The 24,242-nt window shown below is 49.7% G+C and overlaps 9 protein-coding genes across 9 annotated transcripts; 4 read left to right on the top strand and 5 right to left on the bottom strand.

Annotated features, from left to right (window-relative positions):
* Positions 1-171: 171 nt before the first annotated feature.
* BKA67DRAFT_536132 (CRAL-TRIO domain-containing protein) lies at positions 172-1,463 on the bottom strand (the record flags this gene model as incomplete). Its single annotated transcript, XM_046100112.1, has 2 exons — positions 172-619; positions 742-1,463. 2 exons carry the CDS (start codon positions 1,461-1,463, stop codon positions 172-174), a joined length of 1,170 nt encoding a protein of 389 aa, XP_045959109.1.
* A 346-nt stretch (positions 1,464-1,809) lies between these two features.
* BKA67DRAFT_566318 (glycosyl hydrolase) lies at positions 1,810-4,263 on the top strand. Its single transcript, XM_046102884.1, has 2 exons — positions 1,810-4,001; positions 4,056-4,263. Exons 1-2 carry the CDS (start codon positions 2,221-2,223, stop codon positions 4,075-4,077), a joined length of 1,803 nt encoding a protein of 600 aa, XP_045959108.1. The 5' UTR covers positions 1,810-2,220; the 3' UTR covers positions 4,078-4,263.
* Positions 4,264-5,188: 925 nt separating this feature from the next.
* Positions 5,189-6,402, bottom strand: BKA67DRAFT_691783 (putative aldehyde reductase 2; the record flags this gene model as incomplete). Its single annotated transcript, XM_046109189.1, has 2 exons — positions 5,564-6,402; positions 5,189-5,496 (listed from the first exon to the last, which is right to left on the bottom strand). Exons 1-2 carry the CDS (start codon positions 6,291-6,293, stop codon positions 5,189-5,191), a joined length of 1,038 nt encoding a protein of 345 aa, XP_045959107.1. The 5' UTR covers positions 6,294-6,402.
* Positions 6,403-7,911, bottom strand: BKA67DRAFT_566316 (uncharacterized protein). Its single transcript, XM_046102883.1, has 3 exons — positions 7,457-7,911; positions 7,011-7,321; positions 6,403-6,935 (listed from the first exon to the last, which is right to left on the bottom strand). Exons 1-3 carry the CDS (start codon positions 7,746-7,748, stop codon positions 6,753-6,755), a joined length of 786 nt encoding a protein of 261 aa, XP_045959106.1. The 5' UTR covers positions 7,749-7,911; the 3' UTR covers positions 6,403-6,752.
* Positions 7,912-8,499: 588 nt separating this feature from the next.
* Positions 8,500-8,820, bottom strand: BKA67DRAFT_659100 (uncharacterized protein; the record flags this gene model as incomplete). The annotated part of the gene is made up of 1 exon (XM_046107400.1): positions 8,500-8,820. The coding sequence occupies one exon, from the start codon at positions 8,818-8,820 to the stop codon at positions 8,500-8,502; it is 321 nt and encodes a 106-aa protein (XP_045959105.1).
* A 4,442-nt stretch (positions 8,821-13,262) lies between these two features.
* On the bottom strand, positions 13,263-15,023 carry BKA67DRAFT_659099 (uncharacterized protein; the record flags this gene model as incomplete). The annotated part of the gene is made up of 2 exons (XM_046107399.1): positions 13,263-14,741; positions 14,856-15,023. 2 exons carry the CDS (start codon positions 15,021-15,023, stop codon positions 13,263-13,265), a joined length of 1,647 nt encoding a protein of 548 aa, XP_045959104.1.
* A 1,057-nt stretch (positions 15,024-16,080) lies between these two features.
* Positions 16,081-17,039, top strand: BKA67DRAFT_517458 (RTA1 like protein-domain-containing protein; the record flags this gene model as incomplete). Its single annotated transcript, XM_046097911.1, has 2 exons — positions 16,081-16,273; positions 16,360-17,039. The coding sequence occupies 2 exons, from the start codon at positions 16,081-16,083 to the stop codon at positions 17,037-17,039; spliced, it is 873 nt and encodes a 290-aa protein (XP_045959103.1).
* Positions 17,040-18,650: 1,611 nt separating this feature from the next.
* On the top strand, positions 18,651-21,522 carry BKA67DRAFT_290026 (uncharacterized protein). Its single transcript, XM_046096006.1, has 7 exons — positions 18,651-19,198; positions 19,258-19,679; positions 19,737-19,760; positions 19,811-19,994; positions 20,048-20,722; positions 20,784-21,014; positions 21,080-21,522. The coding sequence occupies exons 1-7, from the start codon at positions 19,124-19,126 to the stop codon at positions 21,269-21,271; spliced, it is 1,803 nt and encodes a 600-aa protein (XP_045959102.1). The 5' UTR covers positions 18,651-19,123; the 3' UTR covers positions 21,272-21,522.
* A 152-nt stretch (positions 21,523-21,674) lies between these two features.
* BKA67DRAFT_536124 (uncharacterized protein) lies at positions 21,675-22,010 on the top strand (the record flags this gene model as incomplete). The annotated part of the gene is made up of 1 exon (XM_046100111.1): positions 21,675-22,010. The coding sequence occupies one exon, from the start codon at positions 21,675-21,677 to the stop codon at positions 22,008-22,010; it is 336 nt and encodes a 111-aa protein (XP_045959101.1).
* Between the last annotated feature and the right edge of the window lie 2,232 nt (positions 22,011-24,242).

Raw genomic sequence — 24,242 nt, 5'->3', positions numbered from 1 at the left:
TATATGATTCAATTAAACTTTACATTCTAATGGTATCATCGTTCCCCGTGCTCAAAAGCAGAAAGTAAAAATCGCAAAGCGAAGGGGGTTAACACGTCTCTTCTAGAGACGTAACGAAGAAAAGTTTACATCCCGCACTATCGGATCGCTCGCTTCTCTCACATGAGCAAATTATTCCAACGTGGTAGTTTTGCCCTGGATCTGCAGGTCTTCGCCGTGACCACCGTAGGCCTTTGGCAGCGCATCGCCAAGCTTCTTGACCTTGCTCTCGCCGAATTCCGAAGCCAGTGCCCCGCCGTTGCTCATGGGGTGGAACTTCTTGATGGTCTTGGGCGCAACGAAAAGCTTCATCACACCGTACATGAAGCCCATGATGGCGGGTACGTTCACGAAGAACTTCTCCCGCAGGAGCTCTGGGTATGTCAACCCGAACACCTGGATCGTTTCCTTCGAGGCCGCCTTGACTGCCGAGTTCTGGCGGAAGAAGCTCAGAGACTTGTAGTCGTGCACCTGGTAGATCTTGTAAGGATCCTCGGTAGCGGTGATGGGCTTTGTGGCGGTTGAAAGTGACAATTCCTGGAGGGCCAGCTCCATCAGTGCAGCGCGCCATGCGATGAACCTTTGACGGTATTAGTCTCGATAAATAGACTGCCGGGGGGGGGGGGGGGGGGGGGGTTAAACCACTCTGCGATCGCGGGTGACCCCAGGACAAAATGAATGGGTACAAGGAGAAAAGCTTACTCGTCCACGTTACCAAAGGTAGACTCCATGTTCTTTACAATGCCGTAGATATTCCAGGTGAAGACCTCCTTGGTTTCCGGAGTCGGACCACCATAAGAAGTGACATAGCCCAGCCCGGCGAACTTCTCCTTGCTGAAAGTCTTAGACAGAGAGTCGAGAGGCTTCCACTTGGCGCGCCATTCCAGCGTCTTGATCAGCTGCTCTTTGGCCTTGTTGAGGTCGCCATCATTGGCATTGAGATATTTCTGGAAGACGATTTGCGACGGCACATGTGTCTCGGGGTCCGCCAGAGTCACGCCCCAGACTTCCGGGTGGCCGTTGGTTTGGGCGATGGCCCACAGCTGCTCCAGCGGAGTACCGGCAGGGACGGTCCGAGGCTCGCTTGCGGCGGCTTCGGGCTTTCCATCGGGCTTTTCATCGGGCTTTTCATCGGGCTTTTCATCGGGCTTTTCATCGGGCTTCTCAGGAGCGACTGCGGGCTCAGTGTCGGCCTTGTCGGCAGCTTGAGCTTGAGGCGTGCTTTCGGGTGCCTCTTCTGGGATTGCTGCTGCACTAGTGGTTGGCTCGGCAGCTTTCCCAGTACCGACGGGGGCAGCAGACTCAGTCGTCTCAATCGTCTCAGTCGTCTCAGGCGCTACCGGAGCTGTAGTTTCCGCTGGCTTTTGGCTGTCAGTAAGCGTGTCAGCGGCTTTTGCCGGCGCAACACCTTCTACGTCAGCCATGATGTCACTGCTTGAGTCGATGATGAGTTTTCGTGGGGATTGGAGACGGGTTGAGCTCAGACTGCAGTGTAGGTGTGTAGGTGTGGATTTAAACAAGTTGACAGCGATGGTCTGTCGCCCGGGCGATAATCTAAGCATCTGATAAGCCCATGGTTAGAACGATTTTCGGCAGTCGGAAAGGCACCTCTTCCGAAGCCCCGTCTTCTCTCTCGGCGATAAGCAAGTGTATAGCACAGACGGCTACCCTTAGAGGCTATGCATGACGACAAACGCAGCACATTTGCTACAACTTGTCAACCTACATTTCTCCGCCACGGTTAGGTAGTTAGATAATATGTTGTGTGGAAGCTTGCACTTAGGTAGCACACTGCCAAACGCCGACTTTGCGAGCCCCTTACTAGATCGCACATTTCCGGTGACGGAATGTCCGCGAAAATCTAACAGCTTTCTGTCCTAGCTCTTTGCCAAGTACGGAGTACATACGGCACGTAGCGACAATTATGGAGCACATTCACACGAGGACTGCACACATGACCCCCTGAATTCTGAACTCTATATTGCGGTCTAGTCGAGCAACTTGATCTGGTAACATTATAAGTTGCGCTGCCGGGATTTCCGGCAACCCCACCATGGACTCTCCGGAACTGAATCCGGGGTAGAAATACACGTATCAATGTGTGGGCAGAAGCCTCAGTGTTTCACCCACTGGCAATGTCAATGAAGGAGTATCGCCGACTGAGTTTATAGTATACGCACTATGAGAACCCCTTCTTGGGTGGCAGCAGCTTTACAGCTCGCCGCATGGCAGGTCGCAGCCGAGACCAACTCGACTTACACAAATCCTATGCTGCCGGGCTGGAATTCAGATCCTTCCTGCGTTTTCGTCACCGAAGGCGCGTATAATGACACTTGGTTCTGCACGACATCCAGCTTCCTCACATTTCCCAACATCCCGATTTATGCCAGCAAGGATCTTCAGACCTGGCGGTTGGTGAGCCATGCCTACAATCGTGTGGACCAATTTCCGGACATCGCGACTACTTACCCCCTGCAATTCGACGGAACATGGGCATCGACATTGCGTTATCACAAAGGTGCTTTTTATATCATCACGGCATTTGTCACGATTGCGCAATTCAACCCTCACCTATTGTTGTTTCGTACCACGGATCCGTACACTGATGAATCATGGTCTGACCCGTGGGAAGTACCCAATCCTACGTATGGTGCCGATCCAGACATCTTCTTCGACGATGCCAGTGATTTGGCATATGTAACAGTAGCAAACGGCACTGGGCCTTGGTCAATTACCCAGTACCAGATTGACCTTCCCACTCAAGAGGTGTTGGGCGAACCAGCTGTTCTCTGGAACGGAAACGGGGAGTCTTCGCCCGAAGGTCCCCACATATACCTCAAGGACGGGTACCATTGGCTCCTCGTCGCCAATGGGGGCACTCAACTCAATCATAGCATTGCCATGCTACGCAGTGAAACCATCGATGGACAATATGAATTCTATGAGGGCAACCCTGTACTCACCAATCGAGGCACAGACGAATACTACCAGACTGTGGGCCATGGCGACTTGTTCCAGGACAGGAATGGAAAGTGGTGGGGCGTGGCACTAGCGACACGATCTGGCCCAGAATGGGCAGTCTATCCAATGGGCCGGGAGTCGGTGCTATATCCAGTGACTTGGGACGAAAACGAATGGCCGACCTTCCAGCCGGTCCGTGGTGTCATGTCTGGCTGGGAACTTCCCACGGCTGAACTAAGCCCACCTGGTGAAGGCCCTATCGTGAACGCTTCGCAAACCCTGAGATTCGGGCCTGGCATGCAGATTCCTAAGAACTTCGTTACCTGGCGAGCACAAAACGAGACGTTTGACAATTTCGCCATCTCAGCTGTAGGTCATGAGAACACTCTACGACTGCTACCTTCGCGAGCCAACCTGACGGCCGACGCGAGCTTTATCCCGGGCCAAGAAGGACAGTCGTTCATCGCTCGAAAGGGACAGTCGCACACTTTGTTCGAGTTCTCAGTAGACTTGGTCGAGTTCAATCCATCTGCTCATGGCGAGGAAGCGGGTATTACTGCTTTCCTGTCACAGGGACAGCATTTTGACTTGAGCGTTATCGCCGTGACGTCGAATAGTACCTCGAGTTGTTCTGGAAAGGCGAAAATCGTGAAGTACTTACAGTTCCGAGCAGAAGCGTACTGGGTCTCGACTTCCTTCGATACAACAGTACCCGAAACCTTCAGACTTCTGCTTCCGGAGTCATGGGACCGAGTCCGGTTGACAATCACCACCGTGAACGATACGTACTATGAGTTCACAGCCTCTTCATCTACCAGTCCTGTAGATTCTGTCAAACTCGGCACAGGGCCAGCTGCGATGTTGAGCGGAGGAGGCGGAATGTACACAGGCACACTGCTCGGCGTCTTCGCAACTACTAATGGTGGCGCATCAAGTGGCGCACCAGCCTATTTCAGCAACTGGAGCTATACGCCAATTGCACAAGAAGTGGACAAGGGCCTGTACGTCTATTATTGATATGCCGTGGCTAATGTAATTCTGATGAGAACGCCTAGAATCAAAATTCCAGGGGCTTGAGCATTGTTAGTACTATTGCCACATATGTCGATCTCCAGTGTCCACTGTTCAGTATTCATTCTCAATCTAACATTTCCACATACTTTGGCTGCAGTCATGTCTGGACGACTTGCTTATACATAATTCTTAATTCGTCAATATCTTCTTGGGAAATGTTGCGAGGTCATATCTGATATTCCAGACACCCTGTTGTCTGTGTTCTGCAGACTATGCGCTGTCGTTTTCAGGCTCTCTCTTTAACCAAGTCTACCGAAATGCCTAGCCAGTTCAAGATATGTTTCCCTCCACCGATAATTCGGGAGCCTCACATTCAAAGGTCAGTGCTTTAGTTTCTGAACATCTAAAACATCTAAAGTAACCATAATGAATATGTAATGTTAAACGTCGCAGGCCTTCACGACACGGTTGACGAGCTTCGGACCCATTGCTTTTGCTGAAACTATTATTGTTGTTCGAGTGTCGAATAGTGCTACAACAGCTGTCCCGACCATTACTTGAGCAACCACGTTGTAAGGTACATACGTCAATGATGGATACGACGCCAACTCTTGTTTTATTTTTAACATCTGAATAGACTCAACCACCTCATCGTTATTAAGTAATGAAGAATACCCCACTAATTCCGCTAAGCAAATCTGACATTGATAGTCACGTTCCTGGAACCCTCCTACACAAACCTCATTCTACCATGGCATCTTGATTCGTCAGAGTTTGCTCAAATCGGGCCACAAATGTGTCCAAGTTACAAACGCAAAGACGTACGCCATCAACGGTAACGATTCCATCTATCACGGTCTGTGTTTTCAGGTTTGATGTCATACCAGCTTGACCTTCCATCACCTGGCACTCGCACATTCGCGATGTGCACGGATGAGAAAGTGGTAGTTAACGAATCTTTAAACTGAACCAGGGTTCATAGAGACGTGCACGTACTATATTTGTCGTAAGTTGACGCATTATTGAATACCCGTGGGATAGTAGTAATAGCAGGGTGTTACTTGGCTCTCAAGCTTGCAAATTCTGTATGGGTGAGACATCACAAGTACGGACAGACGGGAACGGACTCAAGAGCTGACAATGAAGTGCTATATATTCGAGATCGATTAACATATCAATCATCCAAGTACGGGGTAGTGATGTTTTCAAAGACGCTGTCCTCCAAAGACGTCCATCCATCCTTGTCGGACCACTTCTTCAGGAGCGCAATAGAGTCCGACTGGTCGACCGATATTTTGAGATGCTGAGGATCAGGGTAGTCTTCTATGAAATTTTTCTGCGGACGGAGTTTGCGCAGAACAGCCAAAATATCGTTCCAGTGAGTGCTATGTCCCCAACTCTGTAGGCGTGCATTTTTGACCTCGGGATCTAGAACGGCTGCGACGTGGATCAATGCCAGGTCTTTCACATCACCGTAAAAAGCTATACGAAATCAAGTCAGATGACTGCATGAAAAGGCTTCAAGTCAAAAAAGAGCTGGGGTTCTCACAAGCTAGCATTGGGTCCATGGACTTCCTGTTACCTCTAAAGGCGTGAACAACCCAGTTTGCTTGTCCCTCTATGTGGGTCTTATTAAGGGGTTCCCCGATAATTCCCGCGGGAGACACGACGTTGACCGTGAAAGGAAGCTCGTTCTCCTCGACGAGCCTCCACACTTCTTTTTCAGCAGCAACCTTGCTGGCGGGATAATTAGCCATGGCATGCGACACACCATAAGGAGGCGGGGCCCAGGCAGCCTCGAGGACGGCATCGTTCCATGAGTTTCGCCCTACCGTGCCGTTGTCGATGCCCTGGGTGAGCGCTGAAGCGGTCAAGGCGCTGCTAGTAAACACGACCCTTTTGACGGAGGGCTCTCGCATTGCTGCGTCCATGATAGACCGGATGCCGTTTATTGTTGGGGTAATTACCTCGTTCGGGTCAGGGACGATCTTGGTGACATAGGCGACATGCAAAATAGCCGCAACACCCTTGATGGCTTCATCGTAGGCGCCGTCAGCTCCGAGATTAGGTACGGCCACAAGCTCGAAGACACCGTCTTTTGCGTAGGATTTGAAAGGACCTTCAACAAGCCATGAAGATTTACTGACGTCCCGAACGGTACCCCGAACTCGGAAGCCACGCTTTAGGAATTGGCTGGTGACGTGGGAGGCGAGGAATCCGCTGGCACCGGTCACAAGAACCCAAGAACCGGCGGGAATGGCTGTGGCTAAAGAGGACATGATGTTGCAATAAGATTTATGCAGCTGATATGAAGATAGATAATGTGTATAAATGGATAGAATCAGAGCAAAATGCTTGATGATTTTGGTGGACGGAACTGGTTTGGGGCCTCTTCTTATAAGTTTATTTGATCGTTCCATGACTGCCTGTGGTCCACTAATGACCTGCACTACTTATAAATCGGTCCAAGTGAGTTCACATCAAGATGATGGACGAGAAGAATGAAAAGGACCCTGTTGAGCAAATTACGAAGTTGGGTTTGCATCACCAGAGATAAATATCGACGTAAGGAGAACCCCAGCTAGCTAGGACTATCGCCCGATAAGGAAGTTATACTTCTTGGCGTCAGAATTCGTGACAAACCGCCGCGATTGACAGGGGATTAACCCTAAGCCCAAGAGGCAATCCCAATTACTTCGGATTCCGTGGGTGGAAGAACGGAGATTATAACACAACAGCTAACATCCCGCGCCTGGCTGCTTATGCCTTGCGTCTGTGAGTCTTAGCGCCTTCAAGAATTTGTGGCACATCCTCTCTAGTAAACCTGTTAGACCAAGCGATTTTGGGCCACCGCTAAACTGAACCATAGCAAGCACACCATGCAAATGCTTCCGGGCAATGCCGTGTTCACCAGAAATCACCTGAAACAGAGTACATCAGCTACCCATTCCTGGGTATTAGGCAGCGCATGCAAACCATGCGGCGAGTAGTCTTACCTCATCTACCGCAAGTGCTAATGCCTTGGCAACACTCATTATGTTGACGTAAGACGGTTTGCTCTCAATTTCCAAGCGCAACGAACGGAGGCATATCTGCTTATACCGCAGAGCCATTTGCGTGAAGAATGGGTCGCCGGGTCGTTCCAATAGAATATAGCGACATGTACTGAGGAGAATCGCAACGGTCATGAAGGTGTCGTCAGTAATGGCGAGACCGACCCATTCTTGGAGCATTTGTTTCCGGTGGTCTCCGTTGTAGTCGAACAAATCGCAGTGTCCAATAGAGTATGGCACAACAACCTGAATGTCTGCAATCAAATCAGGCATACTGGAACGGAGAAGGTCGTGTGGTTGGGTGGGTGGGGTGAACAGGGGAATGTGCGCCCAAATTAAAAAGAGAGAAAAAAGACCTGCATAGTTAGGCAAAGCATCTATAGACATACAGTGATCCAGTAGGAAGTATTCCTCAGATGAAAGCGGTCTTGCCAAGGAGGAAAATGGATCCTTGCTGTTGGCGAATCTCTGGATGAGAGGGCTTGAGAGAACCGTATCGGAGGTCGTCAGATCCTGCTCCATCCCGACATTGATTAATTCATCTTGATATCTTTGGGTTCGCAAGCGTCGTTTCTTGGCATGTACATGACGCATGACATGTGAATGGTTTAACTTTCGAGACTCAGGGGAAACGTGTTCCGTCGGCTGCGAGGCACTGACGAATTGAAACTGGCGGGCCATATTGAAACTTTTGCTATCAAATTATTGCGGTGAACCTCTTATGTCAGTTACACATTCTGGTACATTGCGGTCGAGGTTAAAAAGGAGGGTTGTAAGAAGAGGTGAGGAATGGAGGGTGGGGTGAGGTCTCCGTCCGCAGATTTGTCAGAAGCGGGCCTTGCCAAGCGCTATAACTTCCCAATTAGGACGTACTGAAAAGGTACTGCACCACTGATGAAATTTTACAATATGGTCTTCCGGGGCCACCCAGCGCACAGTTCCAATCGGATTTCCTACATATGTTGCGGCTAGAAATAATGAAGTAGACACAGTGATGGGAGAACAAGATGATGCAGTATTTCGGAGCTGGGCAGTGGGCTTCCTCCTTCCAATTGGTTACATTAAAATCATCCCCGGATCATCCCCAGGCGCTACAAGTGTGAGAACAGGGATAGTTCTAGGTTAGGATATAGCGGGGATACGTCCTTTCCCACCACGCGGCAAATGACCCTGTCAAGCTAATATCAGGAAGTTGACTCCACGCAAGCCTGAGTGTGCTGTCTCTCCCAAATAAGCAACGTACCTTCGACCGGACCGAGTTCTACAAAACCCAAAGTTTTGACAAACACCGGAACGAATATGACGAGCATCCCACCGCCAGGATGATCAGCAACCCTGCCGTAGCGATAGGATGGTCTTTGGCGAATTGGAAAACTTTATCAACAGCCTCCGAAGCACTATCGAAAGCCTGAGCCATAGCGGACCCCATCTTCTAGAGACCTTCCTTCAAGGCTACCTCGAGACCAGCGACGACCTGCTGCGAGATCCAATCTGTCCAGCCCTCGGCCCCTACAGCGTCCTCGAGCTGCCAGGTCAGCCATATGCCTTGTTTCGCGGCGGTGCGCAAGATAGAGGGGACGTCGGCACTACCGTAGCACAATCGTGCGGTGGCATTGCAATCGATGGACGTGAAGTTGGCTGTGGCAGCTTTTCGACGAGAGGTGGGCGAACGCCTGGGCCTGGCCCGCTTAGAACTCGGGTCCTGCATCCGCAGAGGTAGGGAAGAATCCCAGTTAGACCGCCGATTGAGCATGACACGTAAGAGCACTTGTATGATATAATGCCGCTACATGCAGAAAGTGACTACTGTGGTAGTTGGATAGCTCGATGTAGAATATTGTCGGTAGGAAGCACGTCGTCGAGAGCTTGCCACCTTCATCGTCCGTCAACCCGCATCTCCGACACCCTTGCTCCTCTTGATTGATCAATGCTCCAAACACCAAAACGTCCTACAACGCAATAAGTCGTTCGCTTACTACCCACTGACGCCCGTTCCACCGTTTCCTGTCGAGCCAGACCTGCCCTGCCGATACTATACCATTTACGTCTTGATAAGGCTTCTAAATGCCGTCCAGCGAGGATGTCATCTATTTGGGTACCCGCTGTAAGATACCAAGAGTCGGAAATCCTAGAATAAGCCAGAATCCTAGTCGGCCTAGCTCTAGAGTGGAGCTCACAGTCTCATGCAAGTCAAAGCCGCAGAGATCTCTCAACGAAAGGACCACTCCTTCATCGCTCGAGATGTACCCAGCAAAGACGCAGATTCCTGCTGAAACGGTTCGAATATTTGTGACAATCGGTTGTTTGAAGGGTTGTGTAACCGAAGGCAAGCAACCTGTCTATGGCTAATTGAGTCATGGTGGTCGTTTCTGCCATCGGGTAAGGAAGCATAATGGTGGGCCTCAGAGGCAGGATCGTCTACTTGTCAGCCTAAAAGACGGGTAGTATAGCTCGTAGTTCAAACAGATTACGCCACGGAAATTACATGAGAAGGTGTATCAAATTTTGGAGACGCATTTGGGGCCGTTTCTGGATGATGGTGAGGCCTGATGCGGTGTTCACGGTCTTAGCCCCGAATTGGTTCCAACTATAGGTACGTGCTTCATGTCCTAGGTTAATGTTCGCGGTCGAGCCTTTCGCCCTGTTCACCTGGCCTGCTTCGCATCAACTAACGGCGACGAGCAGACGCGGCAGGGTCGGCATCTACTTTAGCGCTTCCAATTGGTTAACATCCGGAATATTTTTACTACACTACATCTCTCTAGCATAAAGGGCAGCTATCCTCGCTCTGGTCAACTTGCATCATCACAAGCAAAGGCGACAAAGTGCTCGAAAGTTCAACTTACCTCCGAAGCAAATATGACAGCAGCCACCAAGCTTTGGCTACGTGGTTCGTCTAGCCTAGAACTGCCAGCGTGCTCCAGCTGTCTTGTGTGATCCTCAGGTGTGGGCTGCTGAGCCTGGACTGCTATTACATAAGGCGATAAACGAGTTGGTGTCATGTAAGAAGATCCTATCAACTGACCAATCGATGCTCCTCACTTGCCACTGACCATGATCCGCGAGATCGGGGAAATGGGTGCGAGTATCGGTTTGCGACTCATCTAGGAGACAAAAGATTACTGCTTGGACCCTGCGGGAGTTGGATCAACGACTAGAGGAAGTTTGCAAACAGCAGCTCATCCATCTTATGGGGCATCTGGTCGAGACTTTCCGGACGAGGGCCGATGGTTATGATTGTATATCATGTCGCCCGTATTGTCCTCCATTGTTGCGCATTACTTGAAAACAAGATGCACCGGTCGGACGCCATGTCCATCTCCACCTGCTACTAGACGATCGCTCTAATAATCATGTTTGATATCGATAGGTATAGTTTTCGAATCAATTCATCCATTCGGTATCAATCGGCAGGCTTGTGAAGCGATGGGAATCGGTATCAGCGACCTGACCAAAATGGTCGGTCGGCCAGTCGATGGCCTTGAGTGGATGCCAGGCGTTGCTGGTTCTGTGAAGAGACTTTGCTGCGGCCCCCGTGCAGTCACAAGCCTTCTGAATGGCTAGGTGGCCCTCTAGCTCATCACTCGCCATGCGGGCCAAAAAAGAAAAGGAGGAAGAAAAAAAGAAAAGAGACGCCGTCCTTGACTGAAAAAGTAATTATTTATTCCTTCTATTCGTACTTTCGTAGGGCCTATTCTCATGTTCGGCTGAGTTTCCGGATGAAACCTGCAGGATATGTGCACGACTTATCCGAAGACGACACCGCACCCGCTTTCCCGTACCACCTTCAATAAGTATAGATAAACCGGTACTTGCGATAGTCTAAACGGAACCAACGGGACCTCTTTAGAAGGACTATACATCCCCCAGTGGTCCCTCCATTGGGCATAAAAGGGCGCACTGGCCCTACATACCCTAGTAACACCCGTTTGCAACACCTGAACCAGATAAGGTTTCTTAGTAGAACGGCGTGCCCCAACAATTAAAAACGCCCTTTTTGGCTTTTTCTTTTCAAGGTTCCATTGCGTGTTTTGCAGATTCCGTTACCGTGAACCATTAACCGTTAGGGGACCGGGCACTCTCACATGCAAGCAGCAGGCTAAAGGAGCACTCTAGGAGCACCGTGTAGCCATTGCATGGAGAATAGTAAGACATGTCACTAGGTTAGCTATTTATTAGCTATCAATTTCGACTGCGCTAGTTATCTGCATTGTAAGAGAACTTGAGATGATATCACAAATCCCTCGACGGCACCGGGACGAGGACTTGACGACGTGGCTCGACATGATATCCAGCGGAGCCCGACTCACAGTGGCCGTGAAAGAGGGTGACCAGTGGATGCACACACAGGATGCGAACCCGCACGCGATCATGTTTTATTTCTCTTCATGTTGGAGTCCGTACGAGGTTTTATGGCATTGCGCGACAACCTTAGGAAGGAGAGAAGAGATGGGGATACGCTCTACATTGCCGGTGCGACGATGCTTGGTCATTCTGATGAAGAAGAACATAAACAGTTTTGGGGTGCGATAGTGATCTTCAACTGGTTGCTGTCTGTACGAGTATGAATCAACACGTTCGAGGGGCGAGAACGCTCATCGGCAGCATTGCAAATCGTTCCGGAGACGGTGTTGACTTTGACCCTGAATAACTTGGACTATCGGGAGGTTGTTACAGAGGTGAAAACGGTTCCAGGCATGACATCACATCACGCTTTTACGCTTAAATGTTGTTTAGCCAGAGATTGGCGGTTTTGGGAATGAATCAGAGGTGTTGCAATTCGCTATTACCAGCGAATGGTAGCGCACAAGGGTTGTGATGTCTGCAATAATGACATCATAATATGAGACCAGGCTTCCTCTAGTCTAGTGGGATGAACCAGGCAGAGGTCGTAGTAAACAATGCAGCCGATTTTCGATCAATTGACCTTGGTAGGTATATAAAGCAGAACAAGAGTCAATTTCAAATGCGCCTCGCATCGTTTAAATGGAGAGCATGAACTTTATGGTACTACGGCAAACTTGTAGCGCGAGCAAAGACAAGGACGCCGAAAACTACAGTCAGCTCAGCAAAGTGGCTACTCGCGGAACCGTTTCCTCCGCCGCGAGTGCAGGATACTGATTTCTAGCTTTTGCCTTTGCGGCAAGCAGTATTCAGCATTGAGCCCGGTGGTGGGGTCGGGTTTGGAAAACGGTATTCCAGATTCCGCTTTCGCCCATGACAACCTTCGAGCAAGTCCAAATTCGACAGCATAGAGAGGAGAAAGGCCTTGTTTCGGCCGTTCTTGCTGGTAGTGCCTTGGAAAGATTATCCCAGAGCAACATTTGGACCACCATGACTGCCATCTCTCAAACAAGTTAAACTTAGTACACATCCGCCGTGGATGCTCGAAATCGACGACCTAGAATGGGAGCATATCCGGAACGGGTCATATCTCATGGGGACCGAAGTTGTGTCGACGAACAGTTTAATCAACAACCCGTTTCTCCTCTAGACTCGAACAACCGAGGGAGATCAGCAACTGTTCGTTTCGACAGTAGGCATCCTTGAGCTTTTCCTACCTATTTCGAAAAAAGTAGCCGCTACCCCATTTTCTCTTCCCGTATCCTACGTCAAGGGACAACCTGGGTCATTGTCAAAACACTCTCCTCGTGGCTCTTGAAAGATCCTAAACAAAACTAGCTCCTACAATCTTGAAAGCTTAGTATCTCCATCAACAGTTCTATGCATTTTGTGCCACCATAAGGTACTTCACTAGTTCGGCTTGTTGTTGCCTCATGGGCCTCGGAAGCCACAAACCGTAGATAACATATCCAACGGAGGAAGCAAGCAAGTAAGCATAAGCTTTCCGCCCTCGTATGATTGTAAGAATCATTTCGAGCGCTTAGATGCACCGTTACTGTCATGCTGGCTTCCTTCCGTGTCGCGTTGTAGCGTGATCCGAATGGTCCGTTTACTATCATGGCGACAGCGAGACCAGTCCTTGCGTTAATAGGAGGTGCATATTCGCCGTCTGTGAACCTTATTACCCCACACGCATACTACCCTGATACGAGTCTCATGGAATGACAACATCAATACAATCGATATGGCGTCCTTTCGCCGAAATCTTGCCCTCCATCAGCCGTCTTTAAGCAATTAACACCGCCATCACCACTCACTACATGAACTCTCATCACAACCCAAGTCGTTTGTCTAACCGGTCAGTCCAATCTGCGCCATTGGCCATGTTATCCAAGCCGCCAGATCAAGCTCACCTGCGGCACTACCATCCTCCTGCAACATTCGCCGTATCTGGACCAACAAATGTTCTGGCCACCCACGCAAGAACCAGCATTTAGCTAACGTGTGGAGAAGTGGTGTGAAGTACGCGAGTACCAGGAGGGCTATAGGCTCCCTGGACCGTACATGTGCGACGAAGTCTTCATCCAAGTGGTACAACCAGCCCAGAATGAATTGGCCATCTGGAGGGCCGTCGTAGTTACCGTCAAGATCCCTTCCGTATGTTGCGCTATATCTTAGGTGCAAGTTTTCCATGGCTTTCAGGGAGGTGCGTTGAACTTCCAGCCTTTCGCTTGGTGTTGCATCCTTCCTAAGTGCAGAGGGAGTTGTCGAGATCAACTGGCGGAGGGAATTGAACTGATTTTCCCATTGCATACGAGCAAAACCCTCCTGCAGATAAGTTGGGAGGACATCTACGCCACGGGGCTTCTCATTTCCCTCCGTGTTCTGTGATGCATCGTCTACGACATCAAGGTCTTCTTCACTTTCGGCTGTCTTTCCCCCAAAAGCAGCCAGCAGACCGGAGAACAATACGTCTGTGGCAAAACTTTCCCGTATGAGCCGCACGCCACGAGTGAGGGGGAGCCATCGAACGTCAATCTCGCCCGGACGGCAGCCTCTTGTATGACAGATGAGCAGGTCGTTCGCCGCGGTCGGCCCCGCGGCAAATGCGCAATAGCACACCAGCGTCGCGCCGATGTAGAGCGCCCCGCAGTTCGTCTCGTCAATTGACCGCAACGTCTTGTTGAGACCTGTCAGACCCATGTGAAAGTGGCGGCTGGCGAGTGATTGGTATCGATCCTGGTTCGGGGTAGAACCATCGCTTACAAGTTGGGACGAAGTGGCGAGTGCCTCCGGCAGCGTATCTTTTGCTTTCTCTTGGAAGTGAAGGTGATAACCTGCTAAAGCCAAGACTAGGTATAGGATGAAGGGATGAGACAAGCCCAATTGTGATACATTGTGCGTCCAAAACCGGGACATGGCATCATTCAGGTCGCCTGATGGGGCAAAATCTCGTGCCAGTCGGGAGGTAAAGTGTAAGAGTAGTTCGATGTCATCGATTTCAAGATGAAAGCCATGGTTGTTCCCTATGTTGAGCTCTGATCTCGGAGGTGTGTCCGCCAGCGATGTGTCCACCTCCTTGCCAGAGACCGAGGATGATAAAGCTAGGTTGGGTTCAAGAGAGGCACTGTAGTTGTTTCGAGGACGTCCCCTTCCCCTCCGTAACGGCTTGACTGTAGCCAAGGCGCGAGGAGCGAGCGTACCGTCTTTCGATACATGCTTGTAAGACGACGGTTGGTCCGGACTTGCTAATGGCGGATTGATGGATTTGTAGACGCAAGTTATACCGAAAGCGATGCATCGCGAACACGTTGGACCATTCTCGTCACACTATTCAGAGTTATTTGTTAACCACTATGAGCGGTAAGACAGCCAAAGGTGATACCCGCTTCATTGGTGCTTCGATATCAGGCAGAACAGTGGAATCCTCCACAGGGTACATACCTTTACTTTGCGTCGCTTGCAGTTGAGACAACCATGGCGGGACTTGCGATGCGGCTTCCTCCTCTTGGTTGGTCTTTCAACGACTGTGTTGCTTGTTGCCGAGACTACTTCGCGGGAGGGCGATAGCCATAACGTCATATCTTTTCTTCCCTGTAATCTGTTGGTCATGTTTGACTACCTATGTTGACCTAGTTTTTACGCAGCACTGCAGGAAGATTCTTTGTCGTAAAGAAGGACTCAACAAGGAGTGTTTGTACGAGGTACGAAGTACGAGAGCTGGGCCGCTGCAAACCACCGAATTAGCACTTATAGCAAGCGGCAACGCACGCAACTTGCTGCGGCTTCTCTTTTTTGTTGCCGATCTCCACAGCAGGGCTGCAGGAACGCCCGGCGCTAAGGGCGGAACAGCCAGATTCGGCCAAGGATCTGACGATACATTCATCCGATTGGTCAAATTTTCGCATTCCCAATGCGAGAAAGATGGTACTGACGGATCCTCCACCTGGATCGAGACCCATCGAAGATTATGCATACTTCAAAAAACCTGGCTCCCTGCAGGCTAACAGGCCAATTTAGTATTGTTTGTAGCTCGGCCGTCTCGAAACGCACAGAAAGCGGTGCACTGTCGTAGCGCGGCATAGAGTGCCTCACTCGAGCTAGAGCGCGTCGGTAACCCGCACATTCAATTGTTTGCCGCTTAATGGTACACCTTATTTTTCGTATTCCATTTCTGTATCACTTTCGTTTTAATAATTTCTAATTTAATGATTCACAAATTACCGACCGAAACACTCCAATCGAATCTTGATGTTTCGATAAGTACGGACTATACTGCTAGCACGGACTTTTTCTCGTCGTGAGAGCCACCGGGGGCTACGGTTAGCGAGACTGGTAACCTTCTAGTAGTCGGGACATGCATGACAGAGTCCTATCGACAACTATACAATCTTAAGACTCCTCGAAATAGAGGAAACCTCTAATAATGATCTTCGGGATTCGGGCCTCGCTTTAAAAGTCTGCTTTCTTAAAGACTCAGTTACATGCTCTGTGTCTCATAATGCAGATTATTTTCGCCATCCTCTTCTTCAGTTCATCGATCGGCATTCTCTATACATTGTTTATACCGGCTCTGACTTTCATTGGCCCTTTCCTAGGTCGCACTTATTCCATCTTATCTTCTCCATTGCGTATACACGTGTCCAGTTGATTCACAATGGCGTCTGCGATGCAGCCTGATCACCCTCCTTTCGGGCCCGTCGTCAATGGTTCTATGATCGTCGTGTTTTGGGAGTACCGTCCTAGTGAGCCCCCGGCTCTTGCCTTCATGGCACTTTTTAGTATGGCCGCACTTGGGCACTTGGTGTATATTTTCATGTTCCGCGCCTGGTTCTTCGTCCCGTTTTTCCTCGGATGTATTGGTGAGCACCTTTTGCTTCTTGTGCCGTATTTGCGTCGGAATCTTTAAGTGATTGGCTGGCATGGCTAACCCGTCTCTTCACGGCAGCCGAAGTTTTTGGCTACTACGGCCGCTATCTTTCCCACGCCCAGCCTAACGTCGCCGGCCCCTGGATCCTTCAGAACCTCCTCCTCCTCTCGGCCCCGCCATTCCTCGCCGCCTCGCTCTATATGTCGCTCGGCCGCATCATCGTCGCCCTCAACGCCGCCGAGTACATCTTCATAAGCCCGCGCTGGCTCACAAAGCTCTACGTCCTCATCGACATTGGCTGCATCGCCTCCCAGCTGATTGGGTCAACTGTCACTGCGTCCGGGGATCCGTCCTCCTTTGCGCTATCCAGGGCCCTCCTCTTGGGTGGCTTAATCACCCAGTTGGTGGCATTGCTTATCTTTATGCTGTTCGCCTGGCGTGTTTATCACGGGCTGAAGTGCGATCTCGGCAACGGCTCTGGTATAAGCCCCTTTTCCCAGGACCCAGCGGTCCACTGGGAAAAACACCTTCTGGCAGTGATGGCGGTGACGTTCCTCATCTTGATTCGAAGCGTTGTTCGTGCTATTGAATTTCTGCAGGGTACGGATGGTTACGTAGCCTCTCGTGAAATATTCATCTACCTCTTCGACGCGGCGTTTATATTGATGGTCGTGTTGATATTTCTGATCATCTACCCTGGAAGACTGGTACGGGATTCAAGGCGTTTGGAACACAGAGACGGGTGGGTGAAATTTTGAGTTGTCTCCCTCTCAGATCAACAGTCAGGTAATTGGGCTAACTCATCTGGTGGCTTTAAGGCCTAGAATACCCTTACAATATAGCTATCTCTCCGCGCAGGCCGATTTAGAAAGGCGCACTAGATAGGTCAACGACGACATATTTTGATTTGCTTTTACAGTTTGAGCGATGTAAGATTATAACCTGATCATTTTGCTGGAGAAAAAAGGATAGCTGCTCCTATCGGCCATGTGGCTAAATGTGCTGGCTGGAGAGACCCAAACGCCCATTTCACCTACTCTATAGCTAGTCAACTCAGTAAATTTTCCTTCATAGAATCATGACATTTCGAATTCCCCTTCATTAACCTCCCACTAATTCTTTACTGCTACAGATGATGAGATTACCACGTCCTATGGTGCTGATTTAATTTAGATTTGATGGTTTAACGCAGACCCACTCTATACGCGTTCCTAAAACGCGTGTCGCATTTATTTTCAACTTTATATGTCCAACTTCAGCCCCATCGACTACAAAAATCTAGTAAACAGGAAAGCTAACCTCCACGGGCAATATAACAAGTCACTAGGGCACATAGCCAATCCAATCACGAAGCCTTCAGCAACGAGATGCAAATCAACTGTACCAGTCAATCATCACAGTAGCTTATCGCCAAGGATGTACAATTACGCTATAACGCGGGGGTAATCAATCTTGTCCGGTCTGCTAACGAGTGAACACGCGACTGTGGTGGAGTGAAGGACGTCAAACATATCTTTGAGCAACTGAAGTCGCATTATGGGCTAAAATCTTTCGCTGTGTCTGCTCTATCAATAATTCTGGTGAGCGGCTGACGAGCTATTCATGAAGGGCCTTTCGGCCCACCACTCCTTCGTCTCCAGAGTCAGGGGTATTATGACTCGTATTTGGTACGAAAATTCAAATATACGGTCCGGCTCTGAACCCCGTATAGCGCAGGCATCTTCAACTCCTGGTCCACCTAGTAGCCGTACTGACTGACCACAGCCATACGTACTGTAGGAGTTGGTGCGATTGTTGAAAATTGATTTCTATGTTTGCCGGAGATACTATGTTGGGCTTAGTGCCGACGTTAAAGTCAGTCTAACCAGCTCCACTTCTAAGCCCCAAGCCTCTAAGTTATGGGGTGCTCGAAGAGCCAGGGCATAGCCTACAGCCCAGCAAGCCATCAGTTGCCCTCCGGTAAAGAGCCACCACCCTTGAGCCACCACTCCTTCACTTGAGAGACTCTACTAAGATATCAATTATGGCAGGCAGAGGAAGGGGTCATGGCACTATAGGCGGCTCGCTCGTCGCTTGATAGAATGGAAGATCACAAGGAGCGGAAGAGGGTGGGAAACGTCATCCAAAAGCTCATAAGAGATTAACCTAGACGAATATACATGAGCACCGATCAGTAGACACTACTGCGGTACAGGACATGGAACTAAATTTTGAGGAACACCCACTGGGGCCAATTTTATTTGTCGTGAGGCTAACCCGTTTGTCTTCTTCAACCATGGTGGGGTCCTCCCTAATGATTACCCCCGAATTGGCTGAGCGTACGGTATAAATCCACAAGTTTGTTAGGAAAATAAAGGGCCGTTTAACTCGTGTGATTTTTCGTTTATACAGTTTAGGCTGGCTCTATTGCCCGTAGAGGATTTGAACAATCCGGGACTGCCGGCGATGGCGCTTAGCTTCGACACACTATGATTACAGCTGGATGACGTCGATCACGGTACGTGACAGTGCCAAAGGCGACGACTTGAAGGCTGTTCCAGCGTCGTTCCAGTATACGCTCCGAAATTGACATGAGTCGACGGGGTTATTTGATTTTTCGTAACACCCAAAGGGGCGGTGCTGGATTGCATTAATCAGCGTACATGATCGATGGACCTTTTCTCATAAAGTCTATATCATGTAAAGAATCCTCGAGACCATTTCTTGTTAATTAGCCATCTAGACTTCTATTTAAATAGCCCTAGAACATAGCAAATACGTTGAATCACATTGGTTTAACACAACGAAACTACATCGACAGGTCACATCTGGTAGAGGATCCGAACCCGAGACAACTGCAAAGATGCAATCCTTGGTATCATTTGTCGCAGTTGCCGCTTTGATGTGCGGATTATCAACAGCGCAGAACTGCAGATGTGTGAGTAACGAGCCATTTTGACGAATCCTCCGAAGTCTCTGCTAATGTTTAACCCGCAGGCGCCTACGGACCCTTGCTGGCCTGCAGCGCCTGAGTGGGATTCTCTCAACGCGACCGTTGCCGGGCGTCTCATAAAATCCGTACCCCCTGGAGCCGTCTGTTACCGAGCAAGACCCGAGTACAACGAAACCGCGTGCCAAGCCGTCATCGCCGGCTGGAGCACTTCTGTCTGGCACTCCTCGAACCCGGTCAGCATCCCTGCACCCGCCATGGCCAACGATAGCTGCAATCCCATCTACCCCAACGGCACGAGCGTGACTGGCGATGTTTATGCCGGTGATAGGGGCTGTGATATTGGTTTGTATCCTCCCTACGTTGTCAACGCCACCGAGGTCGCCCATATCAAGGCTGCTCTGAAGTTTGTCAAGAAGTGGAATCTACGACTCAATATCAAGAACACTGGTCATAATGGAGCTGGGAGGTAAGAAGAACGACCGAGAAACTCTTTGTAGTATTGTACTGACGTGAGGTTGCATAGAAACATCGGTTACGGAAGCTTATCGTAAGTCACGCCTTGTCATCACTTGGAACGCAGGAAACTAATAGATTCAGTATCTGGACGCATAACCTGAAGAAAATTGAATTTAACGAGAAATTCAGCTTGTCTGGGAACTGCTCTCTGTCTGCTAACGCCACGCAGCTGATGGCCATCACCGTTGGCGCCGGTGTCCAAGACGGTGAGCTCTACACGGCAGCGGCGAAGGATAATGTCGTCACGGTTGGAGGAACTTCCATGGTATCTGGTCCCATTCCGATGTTTTGTCACACCAGTGCTGATAATAACCCCAGGATGTTGGTGTTGTTGGATGGGCAACAGGAGGTGGCCACGGCACCCTGACTGGACAGTACGGGCAGGGCGCTGACAACATCATCGAAGCCACTCTAGTGACTGCTGATGGTGATCTCCTTACTGCAAATCAATGCCAAAATGCCGACATCTTCTGGGCCATCCGCGGCGGAGGCGGTGGTACTTTTGGTGTGATCACGAGCGTCACCATGAAAGCGTACACTATGCCCTCGGTAAATCTCATGGGTCTTAACATCAGTGCCAAGAATGGAACGACGTCTAAACAGTGGTTCAAGCTTGTCGCCGATATCCACAAGCTTATGCCCGCTGCCCAAGACGCCGGTCTCTCCGGGTATTGGACCATGGGCGGCGACCCTACCTGGAGCATCGCCTTCTCCATGTTTCAGTACAACAAGGATAACACAACGGCCGAGAAGGTCCAGCAACCGTTTATAGATCTCCTCCACGCATCAAATGCCACCGTCACCTACAGCATCACGAAGTTCAATTCCCCGTCTTGGTTCCAGCTCATGAGCCTCCTCCCTGCCGCCGAGAGTGCTGGCACGCTCAAGGAGATCACGGCGTCAAGATTTATCACCAGAAAAACTGTCTTGGAGAACCAAGACGCATTTATACAGACGCTCGAGGCGGTTGGACCGAAGAACCCTGGGACATTGGTAAGAAATTCAAAACACAAACCTGTTTGGGGTGCAAAAACCATTAACGAAAGAGGAACAGGATGGCAAGCCAAACTTTTCCATGTCAGGGACGATGACGGCCAGCAAGATACCTGTCGACAATGCCCTCAATCCAGCGTGGCGCGATGCCGCCGTCCACGTAATCACGAGCCGCAAGTGGAACGACGCCGTGGATCGGGCACAAGCCGCCGAGCTCGTGTATGACATGACTTACAACAAGCTGAACCTTTTACGCCAGCTCGAGCCTGCTTCTGGATGCTATCTCAATGAGGTACAGATTCCTTCCCCTTCTGATCATTCCATCCCTGGGAAGAGCTCTTTGCTAACATCATGTAGGCCAATACTATGGAGCCCGGTTGGCAGTGGTCTTTCTTTGGTTCCAACTACGGCCGACTTCGTCAGATAAAGGACAAGTACGACCCCACGGGTGTCTTCTGGTGTCCCCAGTGCGTGGGGAGCGAAAATTGGGTCCAGACGCGTGATGGTCTGCTTTGCGAGGGTTATAACCCGCTGGCGGCCGGAAAATAAGTTGTGAAACGTTTCCAATCAAGGTGTACTCACTGTTGAAATGAGACAGATTATGGAGTAGAAGGATTGATGTATAGGTTAAGTATCAGGGAGTAGCTATGTGTGCGATAGCTATATATGTACACAGTAGATAGTGGCTGGTAAGCCTGAAATATAGGTGGTTGGGACCTATCTCAACACTAGAACGCCTGGCGGTTGATGTAGCTAATGACTCCCCTATAGATAGGCACGAGAAATCGATCAGAAAGACCATATAGAAACGACGACCTTTGGAATTGTCATATCAAGTCCAATTACGTGCGCTGATTAGCACTCTTCATCCAATCCTCATTAAATCTCCATCGTAAATAACTCTCTAACAACAAAACTAAACATTCCCTATCCTGGGCGTAATCGCAAAACAATGGCATCAGAACTCTCCGCCCAGACAGTAGGCCCAGCCCTGCTACGAATATCACCCATTATCCTCTCCAGCGCCAACTTGACCTTAATCCGCGTGTCCGATTTCTGTATCAGAAGCTTTAATGCTTCCGATGTCCCGCCCGAGTCCATATGGGTTGTCATGCCAGGCTCCTGGCTACATATCCGCGACCGCAACTTACCGCTCATCTTTGCTACCTACGTGCCTAACATTATCCCTGGAATCCTGAACGCGCGAGGTTCCACCCTTTTCGGTATTCTGGATGGTGGTTCCAAAACAGGGATGGTCGGCTGTTACTATGGCCTACCTATTGGGTAGCTTGTTCAGTGCAGTATAATTCCCGCTGACCTTTTCGTGGAAGATGGTGCCGAAGAACTTTTAGCTCATGGATGAGAAGGAGTTCACTGCGAAGAGAGAGGCTGCTCTCCGCAAGTACTTGAACGGTGATGTCGTACGAGGTGTGGGTGCCTCGTTGCCCGCTCTGTTTTCTTCGTGACTGCTGCTACGTTGTGGATTGCCGGGAGTAAGGGAGCTTAACGAAAATCGGATCTCGGCATTATAAACCAAAATGGTTCGAAAAAAAAAAAGCCACCAGCGAAGAAGAAAGATTGGTCCTTAGTGGTGGATTCATTATCGATTATAGAGCTGTAACGCAAAGCCAACTTCGGGAAGAAAGGTTTTTCTTTTTGAGGCCCTTGCAAATGGCCGATTACATAATGTCATTATTTGTCTAGACTGCGATATTATCCCTTTAATGCTATCAACGAGTCTCAAAGCAACATATTTCCGGTTCCGGGTCGTCTGTAGAGCCAGATCGGGCACAAGCCCCAGATGAACACCTCCATAACACTTAAAGCTACCACTGTAGCCAAATGTGTCTTTTGGAGTTGAGGCTGGGTGCTAGGTGTTCACCGTCGTGCTTCCTGCTCCTGACAGCTTGCGCTTCAGCCGAGTGCTTTGAGACATATGTGTTTCGCTTGGATTCGCGACTCTTTGTGCGTTCTAGAGACCTTGCTGAGCCACTGCTGCGTTGATAAGATCCTCTGCTTGTTGAAGCTCAATGCTGGTTGTGCTCTCGCAAGAATTTTAGTGGGTGAAGCTTTAATACATCATGCGAACTAGACATTTGATGCATAGCCCACACGACAGTATGAGAATAGCTTTACGACACGAAACTTTTCACGTGGATGCCTAGTATAGAACAGGAGATTTTTCAACATACCTAGCGTCTCCGAATCGGTGGGCTCTCTAATGCGCGACGTTGATGAGGGCAGTAGAATTGCGTGTATTCTTGGTGAAAAGCAATGACGGTCACCAATAGGGAAAGAAGGGAAACGGAATACCAACAATTTGGATTAAAGAAAACCATCGTGAACGTCTTTTCTGCGAAGCACGTGCAACGAGAAGCGGAAACCTCTCGTTAGATACTTTCATTTCTTAAAGACATAAGTACAGTTGACCTGCCTGAGCAAGAAAGGGTGATGATTCTTCACACCAGTCTGGTAGATCGGCTCGGCCTCGGTCCCACTGATTTGACATTGAGCGGCACAGCAGTACACCTCGTTGGGGAAGTGTCTGCTTTGAGAAATATGGCCACGCAGGTGGAGGTCCCTGCAACTTATACGAATTGAACGCATCTGGACGATATATTTGGTCGAGTATCGGTTGCAAGCTCGAAGCCGTGGGACCTCATTGTGTGACGTGGAGGACTTTTGGATTACCATGCTTGTACAATATGGTGTCCCACTGGGAATTTGTGACCATTTCAGCCGAGTGGGATATGTATATTTCGCTAGGCAGTTCAGGTACTGAAGCGTTTCTGTCGTTGTGACTGGTGGAATCAAATCAATCAGAGTGTGGACTGCAAAATGAGAAGAAAGGAGCAGGCTTAAATTACCGATGCTTTGTACCACCCCTCTGATACGATCTGACAACTCTGTGATCCGATATGCATCAACGGCCCTGAAAAGCGGAACCGGAGACGAGACCTTACCTGTAGGGTCTACTTGCGGGGTCTACCTACAGGGTCTAGCGTGTTGCTAACCTGCAATGTTGGCAACTAATGGATGTACCTGCAGCGGACGAACGAGGTCTTACCATGGCCCATGATTCGTTCTTTCAGATCACCCCTGATGGCGACGAGTCTCTCCACAGTCTTATCAGCTCTTCAAGCCATACCGTAGGGCCTACATCCCAAGCCATGTCCCAAGCACACTTTCCTCAGAGCCCGTCTGTAAAGTCTTCGTCTAGATCTTATACAGCGTGTTGATCTTCTGTCTCCTTCCTGTATAATCGGACAGCTAAGAACAACGCGACTACCTCGCAAGCTACTGAATGGTTGTTCTCACATGGCTCCATATCCATTGCACTACAAAATTAGACAACGCTGATTCCTTCAACTCGACGAGCGGTGGCTCACGCATCAGCCTTACAGTCAATACTACTCAGCCACTTCCCCGATCCTGCGTCCCCATTCGTGATGAAGTACGCCACTATATAGCCAACAGCCCACTGCATTGAGATCACGGCGCATGTACCCCGGTAGTTAAG

The sequence above is a fragment of the Truncatella angustata genome, assembly GCF_020726525.1.
Source record: "Truncatella angustata strain MPI-SDFR-AT-0073 chromosome Unknown BKA67scaffold_4, whole genome shotgun sequence".
NCBI lineage: Eukaryota > Fungi > Ascomycota > Sordariomycetes > Amphisphaeriales > Sporocadaceae > Truncatella > Truncatella angustata.
This window is presented reverse-complemented; position numbering and strand designations above follow the sequence as displayed.

What these genes read in the sequence shown, in the direction of transcription:
- BKA67DRAFT_566318 (XM_046102884.1), top strand. Translation starts at nt 2,221, where the DNA reads ATGAGAACCCCTTCTTGGGTGGCAGCAGCTTTACAGCTCGCCGCATGG. An exon ending in CAAGAAGTGGACAAGGGCCT is followed by an intron (nt 4,002 to 4,055) that starts GTACGTCTATTA and finishes GAGAACGCCTAG; the next exon opens with AATCAAAATTCCAGGGGCTT.
- BKA67DRAFT_290026 (XM_046096006.1), top strand. Translation starts at nt 19,124, where the DNA reads ATGCAATCCTTGGTATCATTTGTCGCAGTTGCCGCTTTGATGTGCGGA. An exon ending in CAGCGCAGAACTGCAGATGT is followed by an intron (nt 19,199 to 19,257) that starts GTGAGTAACGAG and finishes TTTAACCCGCAG; the next exon opens with GCGCCTACGGACCCTTGCTG. An exon ending in CGGTTGGAGGAACTTCCATG is followed by an intron (nt 19,995 to 20,047) that starts GTATCTGGTCCC and finishes TAATAACCCCAG; the next exon opens with GATGTTGGTGTTGTTGGATG.
- BKA67DRAFT_566316 (XM_046102883.1), bottom strand. Translation starts at nt 7,748, where the DNA reads ATGGCCCGCCAGTTTCAATTCGTCAGTGCCTCGCAGCCGACGGAACAC. An exon ending in ATACTTCCTACTGGATCACT is followed by an intron (nt 7,322 to 7,456) that starts GTATGTCTATAG and finishes ATTTGATTGCAG; the next exon opens with ACATTCAGGTTGTTGTGCCA. An exon ending in TAGCACTTGCGGTAGATGAG is followed by an intron (nt 6,936 to 7,010) that starts GTAAGACTACTC and finishes ACTCTGTTTCAG; the next exon opens with GTGATTTCTGGTGAACACGG.